Genomic DNA, 12,717 nt, shown 5'->3' on the forward strand with positions numbered 1-12,717 from the left:
CACTGCAGTGAGAGAGAGTGAGTGAGCCAGGTAGGGGCAGAGAGCTGCGAGTGTGGGCGCCCCCCCCCCCGATGTTGCGCCCGGTGCAGCCGGCCCCCCCCTGCACCCCCCACGCTACGCCACTGGGTGCAGTCATGCTAATACCTGCTGCCACCACCTTTACTTTTACCATAAAAGGGGGGGGGGCAGGGACGGATCATCTCTGCCCTGGACCCAGCGCACAAGGTCTGATGCTGCGTGATGTGTCTCTGTGCAGTAGAGAAAAGGATCACGCTCCTTGACAGCAGCTCTCAGCAAACAGAAAAGAACAAGTGTATGGCACACAGCCCAGGAATTATTGATTTCTGTTTCATTGAGGATGAGCACAAGGAAACCTAGAAAATAGACCCCCCCCCCCCGGCAGAGGCAGGATCGTTGGTGACGCTACAATGCTCCTCCTCTGTCTATGTGCATATCGAGACCAATTAAAACCCACAAAGATGGTGCTAAATATTTTTTTACTGACATTAGCAGGCATGGCATGAATCCCTACATCGCCACCCAGGAAGCAGAATGCATGCAAGGCACTAGGACAGGGTAACAACAATCCAAAGAATACTGTATTTTTCTGTGTATAAGCCGCCCCCTATTTTGGCGGACTCAAAATTAAATAAATGAATAATTTTTTATTTATACCCCGCCCTTCCCGGTTCAGAAAACTGGGCTCAGGGTGGCTAACAACAAATTTAAAACACTTAATTGATGCAACAAAAAAACAGCATAAAATAAAATATAATACAATACAATTAAGAAAAGGAAGGGAGGTTGCCAAGAGTTGTTAATTTTTTTTGGGGGGGGGAGGATTGCCCAGAGTTGTTGAGCTTGTCCCCCCTCTGCACTATCTGTGTATAAGACAACCCCAAATTTTTAACACAATTTATTAATAAAAAAAAATCGTCTTATACACGGAAAAACACGGAAATTGCTTTTAAAGGGAAAGCTAGGAGATTTCTAGCAGGCTCCATATCTCAGACACACTTTGTATTGCATTTAGTAAGAAGTAAAGTCAAACCACCCTAGTCTGAGGTGTAGTTTCCATCAGACAACCCCCTGGATTTCACCTTAACGTTTTTTCTCAATTTTGAGCACTGGGACAAATCCTATTACGAGCTGAATCCTGATTTAGGATTCTCAGCGCCTTCACAAAGAGGCAGTCAGTGGCAAGTCCAGCGGTTTTCTGTAGGGGTCCCAACACAACATGCTGCCATGCCAAAATTTTGCAACCTATTCAAAGAACTGTGGCTGAATGGCTCATCACATGCTGAATTCTTTCTGGCAATGGAGGTCAGCTCACCTGGCTGGAGCTTGACGGACAGGTGCAGCAGGAGAGAGAGGTAGGTCTGGCTGGTATAGTCAAGGCCTTCCACACCACGTCCTCCTGCCCCCACCTCTCCTGCTCCACTGTCTCCCACGACCAGGAGAGGATTGGAGGAGGAGGAGCAGAAACAAACAATAATAATAATAATAATAATAATAATAATAATAATAATAATAATAATAAATCATTTATACCCCGCCCACCTGGCCGGATTTCCCCAGCCACTCTGGGAGGCTCCCAAAAGAACATTAAAAACACCATGAGTGTTTGAGTGTGTGCACCCTTCAGTAAACTTAATCTGGTGTTGTCTTGAACCACACTATTCATCTATCAGGTGCCACCAATAACTGAAGCAGAACTTTCCACCTGCAAACATCTGGTTTTGGGAAAAGCTCACTCAACTAGAATCTAGTTTACGATCAGAAATGAAACAGGATGTGCACATCCATCATACTTCCACTGAGTCGATGGTTGTGGTCTCATTGTCATTTCTGGTGCAACCTACTAGACAACAGAGAAGCTCCTCTAAACCAAGAGACCTTCAAGTCAGAAAAGCTACGCAAAACGTTGTAAGTACTTTCATATCCCAAATGTGAAACCACCACGACCTTGGCAAGCAACCTACATCTCAAACCCTGTTTCCATCAACAAAGAATTTTCAGTTGTGCAATCTCCACCCTGTGCACCTTGATCTGCATGAAAATAACACTTCTTGTCGCCAGAGATAAGTCTCAGAGCCCAGAAATACACTCAGGGCCATTGAAATGCCCTCAAATTTTCAAATAAATTGCTTGGTTCTCCCAGTGTTTTCACCTTGAGTTGATGACTGCCACATCCACTACCCATAAATGCAACTGGGTAACATGAGCAGAAAGAGGCCTTGTGCAAAGTGGAAGAAATTGCTGGAATGTTCGACTTCCCACCCTCCGCCGACCAATTCCACACAGAGGCTTTAAAAACAGAGACTCCTTTTACCTGGTAGTAGTAATCCACATACTCCGTCTCATAGCGCTGAGGTCTGAGGCCCTCAGCAGACAATGCATCCTTCAGTAACTCTTCACAGCCTAAAAATAAGAAGGGGAAGATGTTCAGAACTGCATTCCTTCCAACAGTTTAGGATAGAAACATGTGTGCATGCCTCAGCTAGAGGGAAGGTGAAGAGGCATGTGGGATATTGCAAATATTACCGTATTTTTTGCTCTATAAGACTCACTTTTCCCCTCCTAAAAAGTAAGGGGAAATGTGTGTGCGACTTATGGAGCGAATGCAGGCTGCGCAGCTATCCCAGAAGCCAGAACAGCAAGAGGGATTGCTGCTTTCACTGTGCAGTGATCCCTCTTGCTGTTCTGGCTTCTGAGATTCAGAATTCCCCCCCCCTTGTTTTCCTCCTCCAAAAATTAGGTGCGTCTTGTGGTCTGGTGCGTCTTATAGAGCAAAAAATACGGCAATTATTAGTAGCAGGGGCATTGCACTGTTTGCAAGCACACGGGGCGGGTTAAGGGTGAGAAGGGTGCCCTTCATCTTCCATGCTCCTCATCCCTGACCACCATGTTGTTCCCAGTGTTGTTTCTGGAAATGAATGTCTCTCTCCAACATAGCCTTTGGGACTAGTGGAGATGGGTAGTAGCAATAGCACAAGCTATTGTTCCTGCTGCTACAGAGCTGATGAGTTCCGCTCGGCATTGGGGGGGAGGGTGCTCATCGCATGCAAATGATGTTAAGTTGTGGGTGAACATATCAGACGACACAGCGATTCTTCAAACAGCTCTTGTTTATTCACAGGCCCAGAACAGAACTGGGCTGAAGGGTTCAGCCAACCTACTTATATAGAGCTCAACTACAAAGCAACAGTAACAACTTTCTGTAACTATCCAATCACTGAATGCCACTTTCAAATCCTTATTTGCATATGTGGACCTGAGTGAAAACTACCTATAGTATCCCCCTGCTGGCCCAGGGTGAGAACTTCGGTACATAACAAATGACATCACACACGCGATGTCGCACATGTCAGGAGGAGGCTGTGGGGCCCACCAAGGTCCACCACCACTGCAGAGGGGCCCGATGAGGCTCAGCCCCTCAAGATTGTGGGGAGGCCCTCAGCCCCGTCCCCACATATGTTGTTGTTGTCGTTGTTTATTGAATTTATATAACGCCCTATACCCAGAGGCAGTTCACAGAAAAGATCAACATAAAAACTACAATATATATAATCAAAATAAAAACAACAACTCAATAACACCCCTCCCCCAAAGACCCACATTTTAAAGGGTATAGAATGTTTATTAGGTCAGCCAAAGGCCTGGTTAAAAAGGAACATTTCTGCCTGGCGCCTAAAGATGTATAATGAAGGTGCCCGCGAACTTCCCTGGGGAGAGCATTCCACAGATGGGGAGCCACTGCAGAACAAGACCTGTTCTTGTGTTGACACCCTCTGGACCTCTCAGGTGTTGTTGTTGTTTAGTCGTTCAGTCGTGTCCGACTCTTCATGACCCCATGGACCAGAGCATGCCAGGCACTTCTGTCTTCCACTGCCTCCCGCAGTTTGGTCAAACTCATGTTAGTAGCTTCAAGAACACTATCCAACCATCTCGTCCTCTGTCGTCCCTTCTCCTTGTGCCCTCCATCTTTCCCAATATCAGGGTCTTTTCCAGGGAGTCTTCTCTTCTCATGAGGTGGCCAAAGTATTGGAGCCTCAGCTTCAGGATCTGTCCTTCCAGTGAGCACTCAGGGCTGATTTCCTTAAGAATGGATGCGTTTGATCTTCTTGCAGTCCATGGGACTCTCAAGAGTCTCCTCCAGCACCATAATTCAAAAGCGTCAATTCTTCGGCGATCAGCCTTCTTTATGGTCCAGCTCTCACTTCCATACACGACCTCTCAGGTAGGGGGCACACAAAGGAGGGCATCATAAGGTGATCTCAGGTTCATCTGGAAAGAGGCGGCCCTTGAGGTAATGTGTTCCTGAGCCATTTAAGGCTTTATAGGTCAAAACCAGCACTTTGAATTGGGCCCAGAAACTAATTGGTAGCCAGTTCAGTCAGACCAGGATTGATGTAATATGCTCAAACCGTCTTGCTCCGGTGAGCAACCTGGCTGCTGATTTCTGCACTAGCTGAAGTTTCCAAACTGTCTTCAGAGACAACCCTACGTATAACGCATTGCAGTTATCTAACCTTGAGGTTACCAGAGCATAGACAACAGTAGTTAGGGTATCCCTGTGCATATAGGGGTGTAGCTGGGACACCAGCTAAAGCTGATGGAAGGCACTCCGGGCCACTGACGCCACCTGAGCCTTGAGCGACAGCAAAGGATACAGGAGTACCCCTAAGCTACGAACCTGCTACTTCAGAGGAAGTGTAACCCCATCAAGACCAGGTGACCTCCCACCCAACTGATCTAGGGAACCACCTACTAACAGTGCCTCAGCCTTATTTGGACTGAGCTTCAGTTTGTTGGCTCTTATCCATTCCATTACCTAGGCAAGACACTGGTCCAAGACACTGGCACCTATGTTGTTGTTGCTGCTGCAACAACTATGGTCTCTATTTTATCTCTATGTATTTTATTGACCTCTCACCCATCTGGTCTAGTGAACCAACCAATAACAGTGCCTCAGCCTTATTTGGACTGAGCTTCAATTTGTTGGCTCTTATCGATTCCATTACCTAGGCAAGACACTGGTCCAAGACACTGGCGCCTATGTTGCTGCTGCTGCTGCTACAACGATGGTCGCTATTTTATCTCTATGTATTTTATACCTCGCCTACTGCTAGGTATTTTAAAATTAACAAAACAGCACAATCTTAAACACTTGATATTTAAAGAAAGGGGAATGGGAAGGGATGGTTAAGCAGCCGAACAAAAAGACGTCAACCGTGAACAGAAATCGTATCTAGGAAAAGCCTAAGAAAGAGGTAAGAATTAAGAAGTGAAATGAATGCAGACAGAGAAACAGCAGAATAAATGTCGATAGCAAGGGAACTCCAAAGATAAGGGCCGAGGGAGCTGAACACAGGTGTGTAGAGAGTTTGCTTCTGTCTAACAAGGAGAGGGGGCAAGATGGAACTGTAGAGCTGAAGCAGAGATGAAAGATTAGAGAGCAGCGAGTGAATGAAGTCATTTGAGATGAAAGATAGCTCGAACATTCTAATACAAAAGATGAATGAAAGCTAAGGAAGTTAGCGAGGCAGAGGAGTGATGGGATCACAGCGGCAAGAGGAGACAGTAAGACACACAGCCGAACTTGCGACAGAAAGGAGAGCGGTGCGTGTCAAGTTACCAGTTCTGAGTCAAACATACAGTCTACAGAGTTTTCTCCCAGACTTCACTTGGTCAGAGGTATACTATACTTACATTAAGGGCCGTGATGTGTCCTACTTGGCAGACGGAAACCCTCTCTGCAGAGGGTCCTATATGGAATATATGAGCTTTGCTGTGCCTGCCAACTCTACAGTTCTATGATTCTATGAGTCCTTTATTTGAAGGGCTGCCGGGCTCGAGACCATCTTAAAGAAAAAGAACCCTAGGAAGAAAGAACCAGGGTCTTGACCTTGGACAGTAGACAGAGCAGCCACAGAGGTCATGTGGGAATGTTCAGGGATGCAGGAGAGGATATATTGTTGGATTACATCCTTTTCCAACTTGTGTTAACAAGTTCCACAATTTAGCAGAGTAACATTCCCCTTTTTAAACTTGCAGCGGATGCGTTTGCTCAGGCTCGCTAAAGCCTCTATAATAACGGTTCTGGTATTTTCCCCTTATTCCTTCATAAACGACAAGATACGACACAGTCTTCTATAAAAGTATAAAAAGGTTTACTCACACAACATTCTGTTCACAATAGGATCCCAGAAGGCAGACTTAGCTTAGAAAAGTAACATACACCTAGAAACTATCTCATAAGAAGACAGTCCCTTTGTCCTCTCTTGGCTGGAGCCAAGAGAGCATATTTGGCTAAGCAGATGTTGCTTCTTCGATGCATGTAGTCAAAAGGGAGAGAGATGGCTGCCCTGCCCTGTGCCTTTGTCGTTACCTGCACAGGTGAGGCCACGCCCACCTCTAGTCACATGCAGAGGAAGTCTGTCCCAGCCCAGAAGGAAACAGGAAGTTTACCTACTGGCTGGACAAACATTCCTCCTCATGTGTAAACATGTTCACTCTAGGAATGTTGTACTTGACTGCTCTTGTGTTTCACATCCCACAGGTCACATGCTCCAGAGGCATAGCATGGGGGTGAGGGGTGGGCTGTCACCCAGGGTGCAGTTTTTTTGTGGGTGCATAGCTCACAACACCCTGCCAGCCCGCGGGGCTAGCAGGACATCGTGAGCTGTTGTTTCTTTTCATGCCGCCCTCCAACTGGGTGCTGGCAGCCGATGGTATGCTGCTGCCATATTCCCATGGAACTCTGGGGGTTGTAGTTCTGCGAGGTGAACAGGGCACTCTCTCTCCTAACTCTCTCTCCTGCTTGGACTACTGCAATGCTCTACGTGGGGCTACCTTTGAAGGTTACCCAGAAACTACAACTAATTCAGAATGTGGCAGCTAGACTGGTGACTGGGAGTGGCCACCGGGATCATATAACACCGGACCTGAAAGACCTAGATTGGCTCCAACCGAGCACAATTCAAAGCCTTGGTGCTGACCTTTAAAGCCCTAAACGGCCTCGGCCTAGTATACCTGAAGGAGCGTCTCCACACCCATCGTTCATCCCAGACACTGAGGTCCAGCTCCAAGGGCCTTCTGGCTGTTCCCTCACTGCGAGAAGTGAAGTTACAGGGAACCAGGCAGAGGGCCTTCTTGGTAGTGGCACCTGCCCTGTGGAACGCCCTCCTATCAGATGTAAAGGAAATAAACAACTATCTGTCTTTTAGAAAACATCTGAGGGCAGCTCTGATTAGGGAAGTTTTTAATGTTTGATGCCCTATTGTGTTTTTAATATTCTGTTGAGAGCTGCCCATAGTGGCTGGGGAAACCCGGCCAGATGGGCAGGGTATAAATAAACTATGATGATGATGATGATGAAACAGACAGAGGTAGGTGTGTGTGTGTGTGTGTGTAAAGTATTACCACCTACTCAACCCCATGATGGTTTCAACACACCCAGATGGTGGTGGTGGTTGTTATTATTATTATCTCCTCTAGGATTCTGGGCATTTCCCAGGATTCTTTGCAGGGAAGGCATGGCTGTTTAAAGTGCAGAATGGAGCTTTCCCCAGCCTTTCCTGGAGAGGCCAGGGATTGGACCTGGGAGCTTTTGCATGCAAAGCATTACTCCTCCACTGAGCCAGACTTTACAAGAGGCATTGCCTCTGGGAGGTAGTTAACGTTCTCTCTGCTATTGCTAACAAGCATGTTAGAAGCACAGGGTTGTGGTTTTTTCCTTTTCTTTTTAATCCACGTCTGTGTTTCTATTCCAAGGACCCAAGTACAAAAATGGAACGAAGGTGCTCAATTCCCAAGTCCATCAGAAAGACCAATTACTCTTCTTTTTAGCACTGAGCTGTGCAAAAGGACACTGAGGAGGCAGGTTGCTTTGAAAACCATTGAGCAACAGCCCCCACTGTTCAAACTGTGAAAATCTCTGTCTCTTCTGAAACCAATGAACCCCAGAAAGGCTGCAATTGCTTTTTGACATCTCCCTTTCTACTTGATTCCAGAGCAAAGGTATGTGGTGCTATAGATTTGGGAGGGGAACACCCCCCTAAACACTAGAAATTAATAAATGGTAGGATTTGGGGTTATTTCGGGTGTGAAGGGAGAAATACAAGCTGCAGAGGAATTCTTGACCTGGACAAGCTAGGGCCAAACTAGGGTCATTAAGAAACAATACAAGAGAATTGTCCTTCCCCTTGTCAGGAGGTGTGAGCAGAGACTGGAAGGGTTTGGAAGGTTTCCAGGGTAACTGGGTGTGAGGTGGTCGGAAAAGAGTCTGTTATCAAGGTGCGGTGGGAAAAAGAAGGGATGAAAGAAGACTGAAATCCATCTTGAGCAGGCTGGCTGCTGGTGGCATACAAATCCCTCTTGAGACGATCGTGCTGTAAGATCTGGACTCCCTCCATGCAGGCTGCAAATAAAGGACTCCTGGATGGTTAAGTCCAGTCAAAGGCGACTATGGGGTTGCGGCGCTCATCTCGCTTTCAGGCCAAGAGATTCGGTGTTTGTCCACAGACAGCTTTCCATGTCATGTGGCCAGCATGACTAAACTGCTTCTGGTACAACGGGACACCATGATGGAAGCCAGAGCACATGGAAACACCGTTTACTTTCCCCTCCACAGTGGTACCTATTTATCTACTTGCACTGGTATGCTTTCGAACTGCTAGGTTGACAGGAGCTGGGACAGAGCAACGGGAGCTCACCCCATTGCAGGGATTCGAACCGCTGACCTTCTGATCGGCAAGCCCAAGAGGCTCAGTGGTTTAGACCACAGCGCCACCCGTGTTGCAAGTGTAAAAAGGTGAATAAACCATATTTCTTAAAGCTACAGCAGTCTCTGCCGTGTCTCAGTTCTCCAAAGGAATACAGACCCCCACTGAGTACGCGGAACCCCATGGGATCTTGCCACCAGTCGGCGGGGGGAGGGGTTAGCACCCAACTTTTGTAACAGTCTTTTTGACTGTGACATCCTGCCCCGCTATTCCCCATTGCAAAGCAGGGGAGTCACAAATAAGCAGCAGCATGGAGTTGTCAGGAAAAGTGAGAATCGCACCAAATTATGCAGATTACTCACTCCAGGTTTCAAAGCAGAGGTGGGGGGGGAGGAGGAGGAGGGGGGCCTTTAGGGGAGAATTATAGACAAAGCACATGGAGGAACATCTCTTGACAAATGGAAGGAGCTTTGACGGTATAATAACACTGGTTGCAGGGGGCCCTTCTGTGTGTCTGCCTCTTTCTTGTTGGCATACGGGACAAGAAATGAGGAAGCGGATGCCAAATGCATTTTACGATCCATTCTGAGGAGCCTCTTCCAGGCAATGAAGGACTCACCTCTTCTAATGCTAAGTGGTGGTTGTGAGGAAGCCTGCTAGTAAGGGCATTACCGTATTTTTCGCTCTATAAGACGCACCAGACCACAAGACGCACCTAGTTTTTGGAGGAGGAAAACAAGAAAAAAAATGTTCTGAATCTCAGAAGGCAGAACAGCAAGAGGGATCACTGCGCAGTGAAAGCAGCAATCCTTCTTGCTATTCTTGCTTCTGGGATAGCTGCGCAGCCTGCATTTGCTCCATAAGACGCATACACATTTCCCCCTACCTTTTTAAGAGGGGAAAAGTGAGTCTTATAGAGCAAAAAATACAGTACTTTGTTTCTTTTAAACAGCTGGGTGCAAGAAAAGAATATGTAAATAGTTGGGTCGGAGAGAACCGAGACCGACAGCAATGTTTTCCATAGTGGGGTGCCAAAATCTCTAGAAAGAGGCAGCTTTAGAAATCATGGGATGAGACAACATCAAGACATTTCCCTTTCCTAAGGACAATTCAACCATTGCACCTTCCCTGAGCTGGTGAGGTTAGATGTCAGAGCTGATCAGCTGGTACTGGCTGAGAGCCAGTGTGGTGTAGTGGTTAAGAGCAGTAGTCACGTAATCTGAGGAAGCGGGTTCATGTCTCCGCTCCTCCACATGCAGCTGCTGGGTGACCTTGGGCCAGTCACACTTCTTTGAAGTCTCTCAGCCCCACTCACCTCACAGAGAGTTTGTTATGGGGAGGAAGGGAAAAGGAGAATGTTAGCCGCTTTGAGACTCCTTAAAGGGAGTGAAAGGCGGGATATCAAATCCAAACTCTTCTTCTACTGAATGCATCCTGAAACTGGTTTGACTAAGGTGGCTTGTGAGCAATAGTGTTGCTCCAGGATTCCACCCTAGCCAGAATTGGTTGGTTCTGACTCTCATTGACTCTGGCTGCACCTACTGTGGATTTCCTTGCCTTCTGCCCCAAAGGACCAGTACTCAGTTTTAGACACATTTACTATCATTTTGCATTTCTCTACGCATTGATCCGATGCGTAGAGATCTTTCCTATTCTGCCTAATTCAAGAGGCTCCTGGAAGCTTCTCTGTGTGAAAGAAACAAGCAGAAGGTTCATGATGTTTGGGTTATTTCTTCAGAGAAGCTGAGTACAGATAATGATAATAATTTATTATTTATACCCCGCCCACCTGGCTGGGTTTCCTGGCTGGGCGGCTCCCAACAGATTAAAAACAGAATAAAATATCATGGCTTAAACTGGTTCTCTTATCGCTTCTGTCAAGGTCATGCTGACTATAAAAGTAAGGCCAGAAGGAACCTGGTTTTCACTTTTCTCTTTCTATCTCTTTTCCCTCTGGTGTGGTGTTCTGTACATAGTATGCTTAGTGTTAAGGTTTAGACTTATTATAAGTTACTGTAAATTTAAGTTAAGTCTGCTGCAACTGGATTTCTCATGGACAGTGCCAGTCCTGAATGTATTGGATTTGTGACCATTATGCTCATTTGCCTTCAGTGGCAGTAAAGCTCTGCTGGATGAACTAGAATTGCCTCTGGTCTATTTTCTGGGAATCCTGCAACGTGTTTAAGTTGTTTATTTGCCAACTATACACTGGAATCTAATCTGGATCCATATTGAGTAGAATTTCAATGACATTTACAAACGCCATCAAAGCAGCTCACAAGCTTTTACTGAAGAATAGTAGTATACAGTGATACCTCGGGTTAAGTACTTAATTCGTTCCGGAGGTACGTACTTAACCTGAAACTGTTCTTAACCTGAAGCACCACTTTAGCTAATGGGGCCTCATGCTGCTGCCGCGCCACTGGAGCTCAATTTCTGTTCTCATTCTGAAGCAAAGTTCTTTACCCAAGGTAATATTTCTGGCTTAGTGGAGTGTGTAACCTGAAGCGTATGCAACCTGAAGTGTATGTAACCCGAGGTACCACTGCAACTTGTGCTTGAATTCTGATTGTGGCACTAGACACTAGATGGGTCTGATCCTGTAGGCTCTTCTCATGTTCTTCTGTTCTTAACTGCAGATTCACTTAGTCACATAAATAGAAGGTTTTCTTCATTTTAGACAGTAATTATCACAATGTATTTCTAGGTGTTTTTCCTTTTTTTCTGTACAGGGGTCCTTTCCGTGGACTTGTTGCAGAAGGCAATTTAATTTTCTGTTTGTGCCCTTTGGATGTTAATGACAAAGTCTCATTTGTCACCAAGCTACCTGGTGCCTCTGGGTCTCAGGAGAGTCTTTAAAGCCTAAATGAGCTGCATGCACAATGCTAAGCTCACCATGCGAGACAAGGGGACACATTCGTTAAAGTGAGCTATGGGGAAATGAAGGAGGCAAGCAATCACACCGTAAGCAGGAAGCTTTGCCAACTGGTGTCACGGAGGGCATCTGTGGCTGTGACTCATCACAGAGACAATGTTACCAGCCATTGCTCATACCCTTCTATTCATAACACAACCTTGCAGCAGCAACAACAAAGAAGCTCCTTCAGCCAAAGGCTTGGAAAGGCAATGGATGCTTAACTACAACAATTCATTGCACTTCTTTAGAAGAAAGAAGAGGACATTGGACAGACAAGGACTTCACAAATGTGCTCATAATGCCATCAGGAAGTGCCGGTTGCAAAATGGCTGCCATGGAGGCATGGTCTAACACAAAATGGCTGCCGGGGTGCAAGGCCATAGCATAACACAGTCATTGCTGCTTTTCCATCCCCCCCCCCCATTCTGTGACCTAACAGTTGTCTTTTTGCAGCTTGTGTGTGTGTGTGTATCTGTCTCATATCCTTCAACATTTCTCCGATGAAAACAGAGACATCCTATTCAATTATTATTATTATTATTATTATTATTATTATTATTATTATTATTATTATTATTATTTTATTTCTACCCTCCCCATCTGACTGGGTTGCCCCAGCCACTCTGGGCAGCTTCCCACATACAGTCATACCTCGGGTTAAATATGCTTCGAGTTGAGCGCGTTTGAGTTGTGCTCCTCGGCAACTCGGAAGTAACGGAGCGCACTACTTCTGAGTAGTTCCGCTCAAAATTACGTCACGCGCATGCGCAGAAGCGGCGAAAAACGACGCGCGCATGCAGACGTGCCATTACAATATTCTGTTGGGAGCTGCCAAAAGTGGCTGGGGAAACCGAGCCAGATGGGTGGGGTAATAATAATAATAATAATAATAATAATAATAATAATAATAATAATGGGTCATGGGAAGCTTGGAAGATGGTCAGATCCTGGTCCATCAATGTTCCCACTGACTGCCAGTGGAGCAGATTTCAGGTTAGACTTTGCTGAAGATACCGGCGATTGAGCCTCAGAGGACCGACCAATGAGCTACAGGCTCTTCCAAGACCATTAGGG

The 12,717-nt window shown here is 46.2% G+C and overlaps 1 protein-coding gene across 3 annotated transcripts in view; it reads right to left on the minus strand.

The window, feature by feature from the left end:
* RAB11FIP4 (RAB11 family interacting protein 4) overlaps positions 1-12,717 on the minus strand; it is a 196,450-nt gene that overhangs the window by 122,825 nt on the left and 60,908 nt on the right. For all 3 annotated transcript variants that reach the window (XM_083427518.1, XM_083427519.1, XM_083427520.1), the window contains exon 3: positions 2,333-2,421. In XM_083427518.1, the coding sequence (XP_083283644.1) occupies positions 2,333-2,421 (89 nt within the window). The remainder of the gene's footprint in view (positions 1-2,332; positions 2,422-12,717) is intronic.

This window comes from Podarcis tiliguerta (genome assembly GCF_965153285.1).
Source record: "Podarcis tiliguerta genome assembly, chromosome: 2".
NCBI lineage: Eukaryota > Metazoa > Chordata > Lepidosauria > Squamata > Lacertidae > Podarcis > Podarcis tiliguerta.